Source organism: Crocuta crocuta, unplaced genomic scaffold (genome assembly GCF_008692635.1).
Source record: "Crocuta crocuta isolate KB4526 unplaced genomic scaffold, BGI_CrCroc_1.0 scaffold282, whole genome shotgun sequence".
Taxonomy (NCBI): Eukaryota; Metazoa; Chordata; class Mammalia; order Carnivora; family Hyaenidae; genus Crocuta; species Crocuta crocuta.
Window position 1 is genome coordinate 4546505 of NW_027529174.1, and position 20604 is coordinate 4567108.

At 37.2% G+C, this 20604-nt stretch overlaps 2 protein-coding genes across 3 annotated transcripts in view; one reads left to right on the plus strand and one right to left on the minus strand.

The window, feature by feature from the left end:
• The window catches only part of LNX1 (ligand of numb-protein X 1), a 121607-nt gene extending 117167 nt beyond the window's left edge, over nucleotides 1-4440 (plus strand). For both annotated transcript variants that reach the window (XM_077757776.1, XM_077757777.1), the window contains 2 exons: nucleotides 3333-3491; nucleotides 3859-4440. In XM_077757776.1, coding sequence (XP_077613902.1) covers nucleotides 3333-3491; nucleotides 3859-3994 — 295 coding nt within the window. In that variant the 3' untranslated portion in view covers nucleotides 3995-4440. The remainder of the gene's footprint in view (nucleotides 1-3332; nucleotides 3492-3858) is intronic.
• Nucleotides 4441-5271: 831 nt separating this feature from the next.
• Nucleotides 5272-20604, minus strand: part of FIP1L1 (factor interacting with PAPOLA and CPSF1) — a 76123-nt gene continuing 60790 nt past the window's right edge. Inside the window, exons 14-16 of the mRNA XM_077757778.1 lie at nucleotides 13172-13385; nucleotides 6076-6213; nucleotides 5272-5507 (exon numbers count right to left, since the gene is read on the minus strand). Coding sequence (XP_077613904.1) covers nucleotides 5360-5507; nucleotides 6076-6213; nucleotides 13172-13385 — 500 coding nt within the window. The 3' untranslated portion in view covers nucleotides 5272-5359. The remainder of the gene's footprint in view (nucleotides 5508-6075; nucleotides 6214-13171; nucleotides 13386-20604) is intronic.

Below are 20604 nucleotides of genomic sequence, written 5' to 3' on the forward strand. Positions count from 1 at the left end.
AAAGTAGGTCTTTTTTTTTTTTTTTGCGTGCTTGAAAGCTATTCATCATATAATCAGAGTTCCTCATTTCTGGTAAACAGGACAAATGCAAGATGCTTTTTACTCCAAATAAAACCAACTGAGTGGCTTTCTCTCCCTCTTTTTTTTTTGTCACTTGGCCTTAGGCAGCTATTCTGTTCCCGCCAGAAGTATAGTCTGGCTTTGGTTCGTTTCCTTTAAAAGAAGTAGACAGGAAGTGTGAAATGATGCCAGCAGAGACGACACTGATCTTCAGTCTCCCTGGCAGTTCTTAGTTTCCTCTGGCCCCTCGTCCCCTCACAGTGATATAATCACAGTAGAAATTCCGAGGCACCAAAGGGGAAAGGGGTGCTGAGTGAGTCTCTCACGCCCGTCCCCTCAGATCCACTCCACTGAGGTAATCACTGTTACCAGTTCCTGCTGCGTTTTTCCAGGAAAAGTCAATGTTGGGTTGGCAAACGTTTTCTGTGAAGGGCCAGAGGCTTTGAGGGTCACACCCTAGGCAGCAGCTCTGGTATTCCCTCTAAGCTTTACAACTTTATCAGATGCTATTCAACTCAAGGGGATTCAGAAATCACTGAAGACTTTCTGCTTCATTTTCTGGTGGCTCTCACGGCCGCACTCCACATTTGGAAGTCTTTCAACACATGCTCTCATCCCAGCCAGTATGATAGAGGAGAAAGGAGTTAATGTGTATTACTATTATAGAGACACAGGGTGCTTTGGGAACCCAGAAAACACTGGAATGAGAAGAGCAGCAGTATTTTTTGCCAACCTCTTTAATATCTGTCTTGAACAAGAGATAACTGGACTTTAACATCTACCTCTGTACTCACTCTGTTGCCCGATCACCTATCCTGGGTTCCCTGAGCTTAAATGCTCATAAGAAAATGAGTTTTAAAAAAGGCAAATGTCTATTACAATAAAAGTATGTTTTGATTTCTAGACTCCCTGAAAGGCAAAAGTAGTTTTTGATCTGTAGACACTTTGAGACACTTTGGTAGTGTAGGAGTTCAGTGAAATATTGAGGTCCGCTGAGAAAAGGGGAGTCCTTGGAGACTGAGAAGGAATAGCCAGTGTGACAAAATTCTACAGCTACCTGAGCAACCCAAGACTTCACCTTGGTCCTTAACATGGAGTTTATTTTTGAGGCAACCATAATTTTCTCACTGGGAGAAAATTACTAAACTCCTTGCTGTTCTTTAAATTATGCCAACTCTTTTTCAACGAGCTCTAAATTTAGAGAATTCCAGAATAAGAAAAAAAGCTCACATTTATAGAATTTAAAGTCACTTAATATTTCCAAGGTAAATCCTCAACATCATTGATCAAAGTCACCTTCCCCAGTTCCCAATGGGGAGTGAAATCATTTAACTTGAGAAAAAAAAAATGCCCCAGTCCTCCTCAGTGCCAACTAACCAAGGTCTGGCTTACAATACTGAGTTCTTGTGCCATAAAGAAGTTAAATAAAATACTCAACACAAAGTAAGGAAAGTAGTTCATGAAAAAACTCAGTAACATCGCCATCTACTGGAATGCCTGCCTCAGGGGGCAGTGGTTTTGTCTGTTATGTTCACTGATATCCCAAGTGCCTAAACTGTGGTACACACGCAATAAACATCTGCTAAAAGAGGACCCAAACAGATACTTCCTCTCCAGTATCAAAACAAGAGACTAGGAAAATAGACACAATTCATTACTTAATGTTAGCTTGACGTTTTTATACTAGAACAGAAATTTTAGATGGTAAGGTTTATAGTCTGTCCACATGAAATCAAGAATCGAAGTAAGGTCCAAGGTAATATTCCATGAAAAAACTCCAATGGTCAAAGGAATGAGAAATACTTGTTTCAAGTATTGCTCTATGTACCCATTTATAGGTTTTAAGGAATAGTGGCTGGGAAATGGTAAGTAACACAGATACTGGCTGATGGTCATGGGTAAGAATCACCCAGCTCTTCATCTGCTTTACCTCTAGTACGGGGCACAGGTAGGCGTGTAATACTGTGGTGCCTGGAGAACCGTCGATTACCTGTGTTGTGTACGAGCGGTCAGTGATCCGCTATGCAAATGCAGTATCTAACATACCAGAGATCCTACAGGGTCAATGTGTTACTGACATCAGGTCTTCCTGTCAAATACAGCAGATGAATATTTTACAATCAAAATATGGTTGTTTTATTAAAAGAAAATTGTATTTTTCAGCTATCAGTGAAAGAAATTGATTATTGTAAATTATGTGACAACAGATACAAAACAAAACAGAGCTGAATTTTACCACTACATCTTAAAGTTATCCACCAAAGTCAAAGCTTATTTGAAGCTGGAATCAGCAACATCATGAAAACTCACATTTACACTGATTAGCAAGGTCAGTAACAAATATGACCAACTTCATCATTTACCAAAACCTTTCACATGAGACATTTTATTGGTTTTTCAAGAAGCAGTTAATATTTTAAGGTACAGCTTTATAAACAGAAAATCCTATCTTGATTTTTACCAATATGAAAATGCTAATTTTCTTTTAAACCAGTTCCTGAACAGGGAGGGGGGGGGGGNACACACAACCTGTCCGTTTGCACTTGGCTTGCACCTATGCCAAACCTGATCCAGCTGCCACTGAATATCCTTCCATCTAACCTGAAGGATTCTACCTACTCAGACCTGCGGCCTCTCCCTCTCCCATTCCTTCTGTACCTTGCTATTCAGCTTTTTGCCTCCATTATGAATCATTCTTAAAATCTTTAAAAGCACCTCGATTTCCATTCACTTTATGCTTGTATACTTCTCTATAACCTGACAAGTGTGTAGAGCTATATTTAAACTGGTGGGTATATTTCAAGAGTCAAAACTTTGGCAAATTAGGGTGGGTTTCAATTTCTTTTGCCCACAGATATTAATCATTTAAAGGATTTTTGCCTTCATTGTATTCACAATAAAATTATATTCACAATAAAAATATGTTGCTTAGGTAGGCTTGAACTTGGCTCATCAATAAGGATTTAGGCATTTCCAACTTTTTAATATAAATTGAAGCATTGAATCTTGAAGCCAAAAACAGGCTTATCTTTCCCAGTAAACATATAAACAGAACATAATAGTATTTTTTTAAAGGGTGTTTAGTAATGGAAAACAGTTCAACAGGAAGAAGCCAGCTAACACCACAAAGGTTGCTAGGCTATGACAGTTTTGATGAAGACCCATCTAATGCAAGTCTGAAAAATGCCAATAAAGGGCATGGGAAATGAATCCTGATTATTACTAAGAGTTCAATCGACCTGAGCAGATATATTGCTTACATTCTCTTTCAGGTACCTGTATAACTGTAAAGATGTCATATTGCGAAGAAACACAGCTGGGAGTCTGGGCTTCTGCATTGTAGGAGGTTATGAAGAATACAATGGGAACAAACCTTTTTTTATTAAGTCCATTGTTGAAGGAACACCAGCATATAATGATGGAAGAATTAGGTAATAATGACTGCTTATTTCCAGTATCTTGTTTTATATATGTTAAAGCTTGACCCCATTAGAAATAATGCATGTACTACATATACACTGTTTTATTGGTAAGAAAAACATTTACATAGCATTCAATTTCTAAGAATTCCTGGGTTCCATACAGCAACTCTCTGTACTTTTAGCATCCCTTCTAACAAAAACTGGCGAGAGAGTGAGAGAGTGCAGAATTGCAATGGGGGGGGAACCATTGTGTTTTTTTAGAATTTTATATAATTAAAATTGACAGATGGAGCAAGAGGTAGGACCACCAAATATATTTGCATTAACTTCAGCTATGGACCAAAATGTTAATCATGGGCTGTTTCATGTTTTCTAGATGCGGTGACATCCTTCTGGCTGTCAATGGCAGAAGCACATCAGGAATGATGCATGCTTGTCTGGCAAGGATGCTGAAGGAACTTAAGGGAAAAATTACTCTTACTATTGTTTCTTGGCCTGGCACTTTTTTATAGAACCAATGATGGGTCATAGGAAAACGGAAATCCACAAATAAGCTAAGTTGAAAGAATATATTTATCTTGTCAATTTTTATATTTAAAGGATACACTGTAAAAATGTAAACTAATGTCAGGAAAGTGTGATCTCATGAAAGTCGAGGACACCTCAGAAAATGTAATTCTCAAAACGTAAACATTAGTAATAATTCTTACAGCATGGAGGATTTCACATGACTCTACCACTCTAAGTTTATATTTTTCTATTCATTAAAAAACTCTTACATGGCTGAGATAATTTGTATGCCCCCACTGAATTCAAAGCCTCAAAAATCTGGTATATGCTGAGGTCTGTTAAGGGTACATTATGGACATTTTAAAAAACAATGTACAGCCAAAGGAGTTTAAAAGTGCGCTGTTGAAGAAACTGTTCATCAAATGACAAATAAATATTTTTCAAATTATAGTTGTCTTTTAGTATGTGACATTAAGTTCATTTCTACCTCCACTACTTAACGGATCCTAGTAACTGATTTTCTCAAAAACCATATTGTTACCTTGACAAATACATCCTAAGGCTTATCCCTAAAAATGCTCACAGAATATTATAAACCTGTTTTCTGAGATTTAATAGGAAATGACTAATCTAAAGCTCTGGTCTTTTCATTCACAATTAGCAAGTAACTGTATAAAAACTCCAAGTGCTGCTCAACCAATGAGCCTTGGAAAAAGCATCAAGAAAGGCCAAACCAGCCTGATGCTGGCTCGTACAGAGCCGTGAGGCTACTTTGTGTCAGTGACAGGTATCTGCACCTGCTAAAGAAACTACACTATTTCACAGACACCACCCAAATGCCTTTAGATTTTAGCGATCTGGATATAAAAGTTCCCCATTTAGTTCCACTATGAACCCAAATTTAGAACACTGGAAACCTATCAAAAAGTTGTGATATCAAAACCATCTCTGAGCTCCCTAGTGAGCACGCATGAGTGCCGCAGCAGCGCCGCCCAGACCTCCACGCTCACGGCTGCCTTCTGCCGCGCACCCTCTAGAGAGGCTGGTACTCCATTAACTCAAGAAAACGATGGCCAAGGTGGAACCCTGACCTTCATCAGATACTGTGTATGTACACAGCTCTTTAAAATGCCCTGGTGAGTGACTCATTCACATTACCTTCTTGGATATAAAGTCATTGCTGTCTTTATTTTTTTTTTTTTAAATATTACAAGACAAAGATTTTTAACTTAACATGAAAAATTCACTCTTTTATTTTGAGAAAAAAGTTAACTTTTCATACTAACAGAACAAGATTAAAGGTAAATTTCTTAAACATCATCCAGAAAAATAACAAGACCTGTGATACATCACGGCCCCGACAGGGCCTACTCAGCAGGGGCAGCTTCGGTGCTCTCCTGTTCAGGGGCGGGCTCACTGCCAGCTTCTTTCCCTTCTTTGCTTCTTTTAGATTTTTTGTGCTTATGTCTCCTGTGACTGTCTCCTTCTTCACTTTCATGGCGACGTCTACTATTACTGAAGAAAAAAAGGTGTGTTCTTAAGTAGTGAGGAAAAACACCCACACTGTCTAGGTAAATTCTCAACAGAATACTGGGTTTTAAATAATCCATTCTCTTCCTCAAACACATTTTGAGGAGTAATCAGTTTGTGATTTTTATACAGACTGTATTTACATGACAGGCTCACCTTCCTGATATTATCCTAGAGTCTCAGAGCCCATATACTTTATTCAGAAAAATGATTAGAAATGGAAGCATTAAATCAGAAAAGGAAATTAATTTCTAGGGTTGACTTCGGGCAAACAATAGGGCATACAGGAATTTTTTAAGACTATTACTGGTTCATACACTAAATAAACCCCTCTCCCAACAAGATAAGGTAACAAGTCTATGGGTATTAAATGCAGTCTTACAAGATTTAAAAATCTTTGTTGAGCCTATAAAGAATCAACTATTTCGACACATTATTCTCAATCCTCCATGAGGAACACATATGCTCTTCTAATTATTTTGAAATGTTTTTACTTTCTGAGGTCAAATCAATTATTCTTGGCTTCAAAGTCATTCACTATAAAAGAGCAAACCTTCGAGATGACTTGTGTCTGGTTTCCTCTTTCTCTCTGTGTCGTCTTTCTCTGTGTCGTTCTTCTTTCTCTCGACTTGCTCTGTGACGCTCGTAACCTCTTTCTGCATACTCCCTGTATCTGTATCGTTCTTCGTCACTGAAATCAGAATAAAAATTTTCATGACAACTGGACTATTAATTTGAGTCTAACCCAGAAGCTTCCATGTTGTTGTTAGCATCTTACACGGAACAGATGCAAAATAAATCTGTGGAACTGAGGAGAACCATGCCATTCCCAAACTAGTACTAGATATAATATAAAACATAACTATACACGTTAAAGGTCCAATTTTGTGCTTTCACAGTTACTGAGAAGAAATTTTATATAACTGCATTTCCCCCATCAAAATTGGGATCTGTAACACTTAAATTTTAAAAGGAACAAAAGGTGAAGCTGATTAAAATTAAAAACATGTTTGTATATCTTAGCTTTCCAACCAAAATTCTTGTATTTTTAGAATCTCTGTGTGCCCAAGATTTTATAAATAAAAATACTTGGCTCACAATGGCTATGTGAGTGGAAAGCAGATGAAGGTGCTTAAGTTTTTCAATCACATGAAGAATACATTCATCTAATGATATATATAAGCCCAAAGAACAGGGACATAGCTTCTACAATATTCACACACAGTGCAGGCAGAACTGCCTATGGGCACACTTAAGGTCTGACACCCCAATTAATACTATAGGTGTGTGTGGCTGGAGACGGGGAGAGTCACAGGGACGACAGCAAGTGCACACATCTCTGCTGCAGCTCCATTTCCTGATTTCAGATCAAATGGACTGGTGAAGCTAGGACTCGTGGCTAGAGTTGGACCGTGGTAGTCTTCTTTTTTTTTTTTTAAATCTCCCTAGACTGTTCCTCTTTTTGTGTCTCTGCACTTACATTCTTCTCTCCAGCTTTCCCTTAATCTTTCTTTTTTGGTGGCTGTTCACAGAAGTCAACACTTTCTACAACCTATTATCAGTAAACTCCCTTAGAATAAAAATATCTTTTAGAGCACTAGGCACCAAAGAGCTTTGGTTTCTAGAAATGTCTAATACAAATTATTAGTAACTTGCATGACATGTCAAGATGTTAAGGCGTATGCATAAAAGTCCTAGGACACAGAATCAGGTGAAAGTATCACCACATAAAAGAAAAAGCATAACGATGGTCTCCTACCCAAAGTAATGATTCAGTAGTGCTACAACTGACAACTACTGCTGAGCAAACTCGCATTGCCTGAGATACTTTGAACATTTAACAAACTTACTAAAAAAAGTACACTATGTACACACACACGAATACACACACATTTTCTAATCATAAATATACACTTTGTACTTGGACAGCGGAATGCACTGTGTTAGGACAGGCAGCGCAGAGCAGACCAAGGACCACATCCTGATTCTGCTACTGTGTGTGTGACCCAGGGTTAGTTAGTTAACCTCTCTGACCCTGTTTCCTCATCTGTAAAACTGGCAGCTGACATTTTCAAGGTTGTCAGAGAACTGGCCATAACATTTAAAAAGTGCTTGGCACAATGGTGGGCCCTCAATAAGTGGCAGCTGACATGCATGCTCTCCCCATCTTCAGTCAATTCAGTGTTCCATTTTTTAGAAGAAGAACCTTTTTGTAAAGGTGACTGCCTCTGTAATGTTTCTGAAGCGGAATAAACATGACAAATGATGATCATAAATAGTATCCTCTTAAAAAATGAGGCCCTCTTTGTAATGGTTTCACATAAAAATTACTATCTCAATTTGTCATCTGTCACCCTCTTTTCCCTGTCATCCTAACACCAACTCCTATTCGCTTTGAGGCCCCTGAGATTCTGAAGACAGCCACAGGGTGTGGTGATGGAAGATTCGGCCACACACAGAACATACTTGGATCCGTCCTTCCGTCCCCTTCTCTGATAAGCAGCTGTGGCACAAAGGTTTCTCTAGGCCTGGAAATCATTACAGCTCACTTCAAACACCCTAAAATGACCAGCCTTATTTCTGACCCACACTTAAGCAGCCTAAAAAACAGATGTTGAAACTGGTCTATAATTTTCAAAACAATGACCCTGTAATTTGTAACATAACACACACTACATGCCTTATTTCAAAATGTCAGTCCTTAGAAAAAATGGCCTTTACTTTTTATACTTCACTGGGGTTTCTCAGAGAACATTATTCCTGGGCTAATCCAGAACAACACAAAATTCCTAGGTCTTTTTGCCTTTCTGGCCTTGAACTTTTAGTCAGATTTAGGTAAACATTGACTCCTGATACCCTACAGCTTAGCAATATGAAAATCAAATGTGGCTTAACCATTAACCCTGTTAAATCTCCATAAAAACTGAGTAACATTTGTGCACATGTTTGAAGCTGAAGAATCAGAGAAATTAGCCTCAAATATTCTACAAATGTATTATTTATGCAAAGAAGATGTATGAACTCTAGCAAAGCAATTCAATGTAGTATTCTTTCATATATCAAGTTTATAGTCAGCATCTTGTGAACAGGTACATTCTAGAAATAACTGTGCTAACGGGGCGCATGGGTGCCTTAGTCGGTTAAGCGTCCGACTTTCGCTTGGGTCATGATCTCACGGTTCGTGGGTTCGAGCCCCGCGTCAGGCTCTGTGCTGACTGCCAGCTCAGAGCCTGGAGCCTGTTTCAGAGTCTATGACTCCCTCTCTCTCCGACCCTCCCCTGCTCACGCTGTCTCTCTCTCTCTCCTAGAAATAAATAAAACATTAAAAAAAAATAATAACTGTGCTATCTCAAATATGTCCATTTGAATTCCATTAGAAAATATTCAACTTTTGGGCACTTGGGAGGCTCAGTCACACATCTCACTTCAGCTCAGGTCATGATCTTACGGTTTGTGAGTTTAAGCCCGACGTCGGGCTCTGTGCTGACAGTTCAGAGCCTGGAGCCTGCTTCAGATTCTGTGTCTTGTTCTCTCTCTGCCCTCCCCCCGTTCATTCTCTCTCTCTCTCTCAAAAATAAACATTAAGCAATTTTTTTAAAAGAAACAATTCACCTCCTGAAAGTAGTGCTCTTGAATTTAGCAGAATCAAGCACTATGTGGCCAAAGTGAACAGCACACTTCTATCCTACTATAGTCACACAGAAACACAAAACCTACACACATACTTACTGTATCATACCTACACTTATTTATAATCAATAAAATTTTATTAGCTCCTATAGTCACTATTAGGAGCTACAGGAAGAAAAAGAGTAAATCCTATTGTTTCTTATGGAACTTTTTTCCTTAAGATAACACTTAAAACTACTAACCAGTCCTAGTCCCCTTGACAATATTACATACTTAAATCTCTAAGGATAGTGGGTGAATATTTCTGCATCCTTAGCACATAGCTCTGTTCCTGGCACATAACAGGGATCAGAAAATGTCAGTTACATGAATGAATGAATCACCTCCACCCACCAATAAAGAAATAAAGTACATACAGAGTAATAAGGAAAACGAAAAGTAGAATTTTTTAACTACTTAATTTTAAGACTAGAAAGGATTTTAAGTAATATCTCAACCACTTTTTCAGCGGCCCGTATAGCTCTCTACCATTGTCTTAATTTCTCCACATATCCATTTCCTCATAGCCAAGTCAAAATTTAGATTAGATTTTGGATTATGAAGTCTATAATTACATGATGACATCTAACAAAACAAATGCTGCCTGAATCAAGTATATGCTCACATCCTTAAACTGATATATTATCTCATCTAGCAAAATCAGAAAAACTGTCTTTGTACCTTACATTTATTTATCCCATCCATAAAAATAGCTGGTATAGAAAAAGTTATTTTGACTCATTTCATTCTATGTTGCAATGGTATCAAGACTGTGTATTTTTTAAATGTTTACTTTTTTGCAGGGGGAGGGAGAGGAGATGCACACGCAGGGGCAGAGAAGGGGTGGGGGGACAATTGGGCTCTATGCTGATAGCAGACAGTCCAATGCAGGGTTGAACTCACAAACTGTGAGATCATAACCAGCACCAAAGTCAGATGTTTAACTGACTAAGCCACGCAGGCACCCCACCACGACTGATAATTTAACGAGATGCTAAAATTAATGCTCTGATAATGATAGAGGTTGATTTTTATTAATTTCAAAATCTGTCTACTTAAAACATAGTTTCACACAACAGCTTTCAAAATTGTTTTTTCTCTACTATATTCATCTTCCTCCCTTGCAATGTATGTCATTTTACCATTACATGCTAAGCATTACCTGCACAAAATGGTGAGAATACAGACATGGAAGATGGTGGTCAACACCCTTAGACAGGCTTGTTAAGAAAGACATGCTTTAGAGAAGATACACTAAATACTTAGGTAGCAGGTGAAGGAAATAATTCAACTTTCTTTTGGGTTCAGAAGAGCTCACAGAAGACAGACATGAGCTACACCTTGAAGAATGAAGTCTGTGAGGCAGAGAAGAGAGGAACAACATGAACAAGGTATATGAAACTATGGGGAATTTCCAAAAGATCACCTAGTTCGGCATAGCTAAAATAAGGGATCTACTGGCCTGAGAGAGAACTGGGGTTACAATGTAGGGAGGTGTACTGACCTGGAACTTGTGGATCATTACAAGAATTCTGAATTATTCTCTAGGCCAACAGTCACATCAGTGTATGTATTCTTTCCAGTGGCACAAAAGGTTTTACGGAATCAATTGCCAGATCCACAACTTCCACATTCATTCTTTCCTAAATCTGAACTGTGTAATGTTATATACCAACAGGTAAAGCTTTGCACCACCTCTCCAATCTCTTCTCTCACAATCAACCTCCTAGCCCTTTACAAAAGGCACTCGTTTTACCAATTTTACTATGATACATTGACTCAGGGTACAAAAACCATCATGGCATTAAAAATATCTGACTTAAAATATTAATGTCAGATCTATTTTATGCAAGGAATAACAAAGCTTTTATCAGGGTCTTAGTCTTCCTATCTTACACATTTTTCTGTCAAGGATAAAATATGGAGTAAGAATTGGGAGTACTCTGTGTTCTAGGATGTCCTAACTTCAGATATATTGTAAAGCAGTATGGTAGAAGTCATTAACAACTGTCCTTGACCTAGTTAAAACAAACTAACAAACAAATGAAATTCACACAAGTCTCTCTGAAGGAATGCAAATCGAAGTGTTGAGGGGCAGCACCTTATACTCATTTAAGTGAACAGAAAAATGAAATCAGACTTCTCTTCTGATAGAAATTTGAGTGTGATCTGGCTGGTGGGGTTGACGAGAGCTGTCTTTTACCAATTAAGTTATAGGTTAGCTATTTCCCATAAATGGAATGAGGAACAACTGCAACTCCAAGGTTTGCATGTAAATATTTAACACACATAAAGATGTGTTAAAATGAACAATTCTTTTTGAGCATATTATGTTAAAAAAGATGCATCTAAAAGAAACAGTAACAAGTATAACTGGAAGTCTTTTGAGCAGTCTTGGTAAAGTCCTTTTGGTGTTCTTCCAAGAAACTGAGAAAACTAGAATTTAATTCCTCAATGTACTGGGCTGAATTGTGTCTCCCCTCCCGCCCCCTGAGAAAGAGGGGTTCAAGTCCTACCCCCATATCTGTGAATGTGACTATTTTGGAAACAGGGTCTTTGCAGATGTAATTAAGTCAAGGTGAGGTCATACTGAATTTGGCTGCACCCTAATCCAGTGACTGATATCCTTATAAACAAAAGGAAGTTTCGACAGAGACACAGAAAGGAGGATGCGACATGAAGATGGAAGAAACACACACTGAGGTGATGCATCTCAGAACCAAGAACACCGAGGACTGCTAACAACCACCAGAAGCTACAAGGAAGAAATAAAACAGATCATCCCTCAGGGCCTATGAAAATGAACGAAGTCAGCTGGCACCTGAGTATCAGACTTGCAGCCGCCAAAACTGCAGAAAGGACACGCTGTTGTTCTAGGCCACCAGGGTGTGGGCCTTGGTAATGGCAGCCCTAGGAAACAGTTACACTGAGTAACAAAAGCTCTCAGGAACTAGGAGGTTTCTAATTCTCTGCTTTCAAGAAAGCTGAGTCATAACTGATAGAGCGACAGGTCCTTAACAATAATTTGGATGATAGGTTATCTATGTAAATTTGGCATATCACTGAATCTACAGGTGCTTAATTAATTAAATGACAGAGCCACAGCAAAATTCCATCCATTCTTATTTAACTATTTTATGTGAACAAGGTTTCTCAGTCCTTACACTGCATATTTTTTAGAAGAAGTATAATTAATGGCAAAGTCTGTTTTTTCCTAACCACAGTAATACTCAGGAATACATATATTAATTGGGAATGGGCGAAAGGTCCTCCACAACATTAAAGAATGTAGTTCCACAAAATTATTTTCAGAAATTGTTCTTTCTATATATATTTAAATAAGTAATAATTAAAATGAGGGAAAATTTTAAAAATATTTAATCTTATGGTCATAAATTTTTAGACATTTAAACTTACCATAGGCATGCTGCAAGAAAAATGGATAGAATGATTGATTTTTAAAAACTTATTCAAGAGTAAAAATATTTTACAGTGGAATAAAATTCTTTGGGGAAAGTAGCTCAGAAGTTAAGAATTCAAGCATAGAAAAATGTGAAATTTCCAACTGTTAAATGCATTTTTACAAAATGGATGATGTTTCACAAATCACTATAATGCTCTGTTAACCCACTGGGTATATTTAAAAGAGTAACTTTATTTTAAAATTGTAATGTTTATAATATACTGGAAATTATATCTCTCTTGCCAGTTATTTAAACTATCAGATGAAAAATTTTAAGTGGAAAGATAAAAATATTTTCAAATTCTTTTAAGGAAGAAGTGAACAAATTGGGGACTTGTTTTGCCTAACAGAAAGTGTCTATGAATTAAAAAAGCCTTAACGCTTTTCAACTGGTTATACTAACTACTCTTGAAGCAATCTTTTCCCAAGTGAATAGGATTTTCCATCCTTGCACCAAATATAAATTCTAAAGTGCATATGAAATACATGTGCACAAATTCCTGCACACTCAACACACCTGTTGAAAACACTCGGTGTAGGACTGTGATCACGCTCCCGCTCTCTCTCTCTGGTGCGTTCTCTTTCTCTGTCCCGATCGCGGTCTCGCTCCCGGTCTCGGTCTCGGTCTCTATCTCGGTCCTTCTCTCTTCTTGCATAGTAGTCCCACTGCTTGCTGGTATCCACAAGACTAGGCCATGAAGGAGCAGAACCAGGAAGGTGGGGAAAGGCAACTAAAGAAAAAAAGCAAAAACAATTAAAAACAAAAGTTATGGCACTTAAAAGAGACAAAATCCCTACTGAAAAGCAAGACAAAACTCCCACCAAAAATGCTTCATCTACAGATTATAATGGAAACTTGGTTATAAACAGAAAAGAGAAATAATACATGGTAAATACCCACAGTCTAGGGTAACATCCAGAAACAAACCTTAAAAGACCTAACAGACAAAAAAAAGACTCTTCATTTGCAAGGTAAACAGGAACCAGAGTTAGATACACCACAAACTTTCCAATACCAAAAACATAAACCAGACATCTTAAAAGAGTTGAAAGAAAGTAATGGTCAACCTAGTGGGGTGTCCTCCACAAACATAAATCTCAAGAATAAGAATAAAAGAAAGACATTCACAGATTCAAAAATGAGCAAAAGTGGGGTACTTGGGTGGCTCAGTCAATTAAGCAGCTGACTCTTCATTTCGGCTCAGGCCATGATCTCATGGTTCATGAGTTCAAACTTGGCATCAGGCTCTGCAGTCACAGAGCAGAGCCTGCTTCAGATCCTCTGTCCCCTCTCTGCCACTCCCCATTCACATGCATGTTCTCTCTCTCTCAAAAGTGAATAAACATTAAAAAAAAATTTTTTTAATAAGTTTTAACAGACTTCACGAAAAGAACTTCTATGAGATATACACATAATACAATCCAAGAGTAACCACTAAAATAATAGAAACAAAAAGTAAAATTTTAAAACACTATAGGAAAAACAGAATTTAAAAAAACACCTGAAAACTCAGTCAATTCAAAAAGACCTGGAAAGGATGAGGGTTAGAGGAGACAAGTCTGATTAGTTCAATAATCACAATAATTCAAGAGACTGAATTCACCAGTTAAATGACAGCGTTTGATTTGTACTTTAAAAATTCTGAAAAGAAACAAAACAAAAACAAAATCTCTAATGTTCTGAATATAAAGGGCATAAAAACACACAAAATGGTTGAAAGTAGAAGAGTGGGAGGAACAGGAAAATACCAATCTCCCTAATCTCTGTAGCTCTTTAGGAACAGCTAGGTTAATGCCAAAGCAGACTCACACAGAAGGATTACCTGAGACAGAAAGAGCCACGAAAATGGAATGGAAGGTGCATCTCACCAAGAGACAGAACAAACTAAACTTCCAGGTGGCAAACAGCACAAGCTTAAATTTGTAGAGTAAAAACCAGTGTGAATATAGGGAGAAATAGAAAAGTCCACCACGATCACGGAAGATTAACATACTGCTCTCAGTTATTGCCAGTTTAAGCAGACAAAAAAATTTCACTACAGATAAAGAAGATTCGAGCAAAACACTGTTAAGAGTGTTGATTTAATGAATATAACACAGAATACTGCCCATAACAGCTAAATAATAATCATTCCTCTCAAGCACATATGAAACACTTATGCGAGTATATTATATACTTTCATAGGATAAGTATAATAGACACCCTAATATCTATACGTTTCAAATTAAAGACACATTTCTGAAAATGCAGGGGTCAAAAAAATAATAAATTTTAAACCATTTAGGAACTGAACATAAAAATACGACATATCAAAAGTACAGGGATACAAACTGTTCTGGAGAGAAATTTAATCTTAAAAAACAATGCATTAGAAAAGATGGAAGGGCACCTGGATGGCTCAGTCGATTGAGACGGACTTCAGCTCAGATCATGATTTAGTGGTTCGTGAGTTCAAACCTCATGGCAGGCTCTGTGCTGACAGCTCAAAGCCTGAAGCCTGCTTCAGATTCTGACTCCCTTCTCTCTCCCCTTCCCTGCTTGTGCTCCCTGTCTCTCTTTCTCTCTCAAAAAGAAATATACATTAAAAATTTTTTTAAGACAGAAAATTAGTAAGTTAAGCTTACAAAACTTAAGAACTTAGACATGAACAGAAGAATCATACAGAAAAGGAGATAATAAAGATAAAAGTAGAAGTAAATAGAAAAGAACCATACAATAAAAAAATAAAGCTGAAAGGTGGTTTTTGAAGACTAGACAAAACATAACAATATTCTGACAAGATTAAGAAAAAAGATGCCACATAATCAAAACCAAAAAGAAACTACAACTACAGACGTTACAGATATTAAAGAATTAAGAGAACACACATTATATCTATGCATTTAAAAACTTACCTGAAATGCACTAATTTCAAATGATCAATCATAATTTACCAAAACATGACTCTAGAATGAAAAGAAATCTTGACTGTTCCCTAACTATGAAAGACACTGATCAGTAATATAAAACCTTCACAAAAGACTAGATGATTTTTACAGGTAAGTTTTACTAACTTATAAGGTACAGACCATTCTAATATATAAACTTCAAAGAATAAGAAAAAAAGATTCTTCCCTAACTAATCCCAGGTGGCTTGTAGAACTTTAATACTCAAACGAGTTAAAGACAGTACAAACAAAGAAAGATCATAGGCTAATCTTACATATGAACATAGATTTCAAAATCCTAAATCAATCAGTATTTATTATTACTTTTTAAAGAGAACCAATCATGACCACATAAGGTTTATCCAGCAAATAAAGTGACTTAATGTTAGAAAAATTTAGAAATTTGCCACACTAACAGATTAGAGAAGAAAAACGGTATGATTATTTCAGAAAGCATTTGATTAAAACTCAATATCCATTTAGTTTAAAAGCTCTTAGAAACTTTCCTTAATCTGATACAGGACTCCATCAAAAACCAATGGGCAAAAAAGCCTGGTAGTAAAAATACAGAAGTATTTTCTTTTAAAAAAAAAGGGGGGGGGGAGGGTTTAAAAAACAAGAACTCTACTTTCAATACTTCAACATTATATAGAGATGCTAGTCAGAGCAATTAAGAACCCTCCCCCCACCAAACAAACAAAAAATGGGGGAGAAGCAAGAATCTGAGAAGTAACAAAATCATTATCTGCAGATATTACAGGCTAAAGTTTAGCCTTTATAGACAAATTATACGAAGAGTGCAACAGATAACCGGCTATAACATCAACATATATATTTATTATATATGTATTATGTGTATAAATAAAACAAAAACCAATCCTATTTCTAAATATAAGCAAATACAAACAGAATAGGATGTTTGAATGACTATATTACATAAAACAGCAATAAAAACATTAGATACTTAGATACCAGGGGCTCCTGGGTGGCTCAGTCAGTTAAGCGTCCGACTTCGGCTCAGGTCATGATCTCACGGTTCGTGGGTTCGAGCCCCGCGTCGGGCTCTGTGCTGACAGCCAGCTCAGAGCCTGGAGCCTGTTTCAGATTCTGTATCTCCCTCTTTCTCTGACCCTCCCTTGCTCACGCTCTCTCTCTCTCTCTCTCTCAGAAATAAATAAAACATTAAAAATTAAAAAAAAAATTAGATACCAATGACTAAATCTAACCAAAGATGTGCAAAAATTGTTTGAAGATAATTATAGCACTTAATTGAAATATACTAAAGAACATATCCATAAATGAAGAAAGTACTTGTTTGGTGACGGACTCAATGCTGTAGGACACAAATCCAACACAAAAAGGTCTAAGTATCAATGTGATCCCAAGTTAGTTTAGTAAAGAGCAAGGACTCTGGACCCAGGCTGCACGGCATCAGTTCCTGAATCTACGACTTATTCTGTGGTCTTGGGGAAACTACTTAATTTGGCTGTTCTTCAATTACCTCATCCATAAAATGGGAATAGTAACAGTAAGCCTACTTTAAAGACTGTCAGGATTACAGAAGTTAACAGTGTTTTGTCTAAAGTAAGCATAATATAAATGTTATTAATCTAAATCTCAAAAGAGTTTTTCATGGAACTTCCAAAGTTGATTTTAGAATGGATATGTAAGAGCAATGGCTCAAGAATACTTCTGAAGCAGAGTAAGAAGGTAGATTTTGCTGAACCAGATAGGAGATTTACTATAGAACTCAATCATTAAAATAATGTGGCATTATTAGCAAAGGGACAGTTAGTGTGAATAGTCTAAGAAGCCAAGAAACAGATTCAAGCGTACATGGAAACCTGGGAACATGAATGGATGGGACATCATAAACCCCTCAGGAAGGACCGACTACTCGGTGTTACTACAATAACTCAGTGTTACTACAATAACACTGGGACAATTATATCATTACCTTTTAACACAGGCAAAAATGAATGCCAGATGGCTTAAGGACATACATGAAAAACAAAATTTGAAAACATTTTTGAGGAAAAAAAACTTGAGATGGAGAAAGTCACAGTTCAAACGTGAACCCAATTAAAATTTTTTATTATTTATTTTGAGAGAAAGTGTGCCCAAGCAGGGCAGGGACTGAGAGACGGGAGAGTGAGAATCCCAAGCAAGCTACACATTGTTAGTGCAGAGCCCGATGTGGGGCTCGACCCCATGCAACCGCGAGATTATGACGTGAGCTGAAACCAAGAGCTGGACACTTAACCAACTGAGCCACCCAGGCACCTCAAATATGAACCCAATTAAAATGTAGTATAATTTTACAGTTAATGAAGTCTAAGGTAGTTTCAATTTGCCATTGGAACCTTCTCCTTTGCAGGGCTTGGGTATTATAATTATCTCTACTGTATACAATATTTACATAGTCATAATAATGTAAATATGTTTTATTGTTTAGCTTTCAGAATAAAAAAGTTGTCAGGGCACAGATAGTCTGGGTTATAGGACAGAAAATAAATGTTTCTAAGCAGAAGTATGGTTGACCAAAGCTGGCAGGCAGAGGGGGAAGAAGAGGTAAAGGCTTGGAAATCTGCATAGTAACAGGTACTGATAGTACATGAAAACGAGGGAACATAGATAATAGAAAGAGGTACAAAAATCATCGTAACTTCACTGGTGGGGAAAAGAGAGGGGCAGTGATGGTAAGTGAACAAAATACATATCAATCATAAGAGGATGATAATAGATGATATCTATGGTTATATAAATTAAGACAGAGTGATAAGCTTATATATACAAATACCATGCAGACCATAAGAACAACTAAAAAGCAACAAAAATGCTGGTCTCTGCAGTTCTTTGATATTTCTACAAAAATTACTTTTTAACTGGGTCTTACTTTATAAGCACAATATATTTAAGTTTATTCGTTTTGAGAGAGAGAATATATGAATGTGCATGAGCAGGGGAAGAAGGGGAGGGGGAGGGGGGGAGGGAGAGGGAGAATGAGAATCTAAAGCAGGTTCTGTGCTGTTACTGCAGAGCCTGACATGGGGGTCAATTCCACAAACTGAGATCATGATCTGAGCTGAAACTAAGAGACGCTCAACTGACTGAGTCACCCAGGTGCCCATATGAGCACAATCTTAGTATACAAATATGCATATCAAGAAAAATTAGTAAGCAGTGTTTGAGGATAAATTCTAAAATAAATTAACAAAGGTAAAACAGAATTACCAGCAAAGAGGAAGATGTATCATCACCTTCATTCCATTAATTATTTCTCTTTCTTCTCATTAATTATTGCAATATACTTTAGAATTTTAAAAATGCTTCTTTCTGAGAGGAGTTGGGGTTGGAAAGAGTGAAAAAAACCTCTTGCTAATATACTAATTAAAAATTTCCATATATTACTTTGAGAAAAAGCTAAATGCTTAAGAAATATTAAAAAATGAAATCTTCCACAAGGAAACTGTACAGGTAATCTCAAGAATGAAGTCTTAGTCCTTCTGATTTGGGCTATTCCTCATGTTTATGTGTACTGAAACAAATATACAAGGAATCTCACAACAAAGAAAATGGCAAGTGCCTTTTTTAAAAAGGTAAAAATAAAATTTTAAATAATTAAACAAGTAATGTGTGCCAAGGCCTTACATATTATGGACACTGTGCTGAGCACTTTATGTTCAAAGCTGATTTCACAGAGGAGGAAAAGGATTTAGGTTATTTAACTTATCCCGAGTTACGAGGATTAAGACAGATGCAGGACCCGCCCTCAGGCAAACTGCAGGGGCTATGCTTTAACACTCAGGCTACACTGCCTCGAGGTGCAGAAAAGAGAAAGAACTTAGAGGTTGCTGGAGATAATCATAAAAATCATAGCTAATATCTGAGTGTTAAATGGTAGGACTAAGGTGCTTTAATGTAGTCTCACTAAACTTCAACCTTATGAGGAAGAATTATGCTATTTAATGGTTGAAGATCTATGAAAGTCACATAAATAATGAGAGGGAAAAGCAAGATTCCAACCCAAGGAGCATGACTTCCTGGGAGCCCAGCAAGAACTAATAAACAAACCAATAAACCAATAATAAAAGGCTGTATAATCACTGAAACAAGTCAACTGAAAGACCACCTTTTGATGTGAATGAATGACACACATGTAGTCTGAACAAGGTGGGTGTGAAGGACACTACAACACCCTCATACAGACACCTACAAGGTAAATGGATGTAGATGACTGATACTTGATCTACTATCAAGATTTATAACTTTTACTTTGCAAATGCCTTTGGAAGTATTCAATGTTCTCCATCCCAAGTGATACTATCTGAATATAAGACACCATCGTTTCTCTCCCAGATAATTCCAACAGCTTTGTGTTCCCCAAATCAAGCAGCATTTTTGCCATTCCTCTTTCAATCCACCCTACAAATCCACAACTTCCTCACAGTAAGTAGCCTGAATGGACCTTTTTCAAATGTAAGTCTAGCAATTTCATAGCTCAGCATAAAACTAAATGGCTCCTCAGAGCCCTCTGCATAAGGTTGAAAATCTATACAGCATGGTTATAACATCTTGCGTAATCTCCTGTCTCATCTCTAAACATTCACCATGCAACCTCTACACTCCAGCCACACTACACTTCTTTCAGTTCAAAAAAGCCTACCACATTCTCTCTCACCCCTATGCCTCTGAACATGATTGGAATCTCAAGTAATATTATCTCCCTCTCCACCCCTTTTGGAGTGGGAGACCTCTCCACTATGCTCCCATGACACCTTCTTCTGTCACCTGGCTGTTCCTCACTAGCCTATAAATTTGATGAGGGTTTACAGTTTACTGTGTCCCTAAAACCTAGTGCAATGCTTTAAGTACTTTTAAAATGAATGAATGAATGACCAAGAGATCTAAGCAGAAAAGTGGCATCAGAAGCCCTTAGAACAGATTACTTTGTAAAGACTGAATAGGAAAGAGGACCTAGCCAAATGACCTAGAAGAAAAACCAGTGAGGGGAAAAGAGGA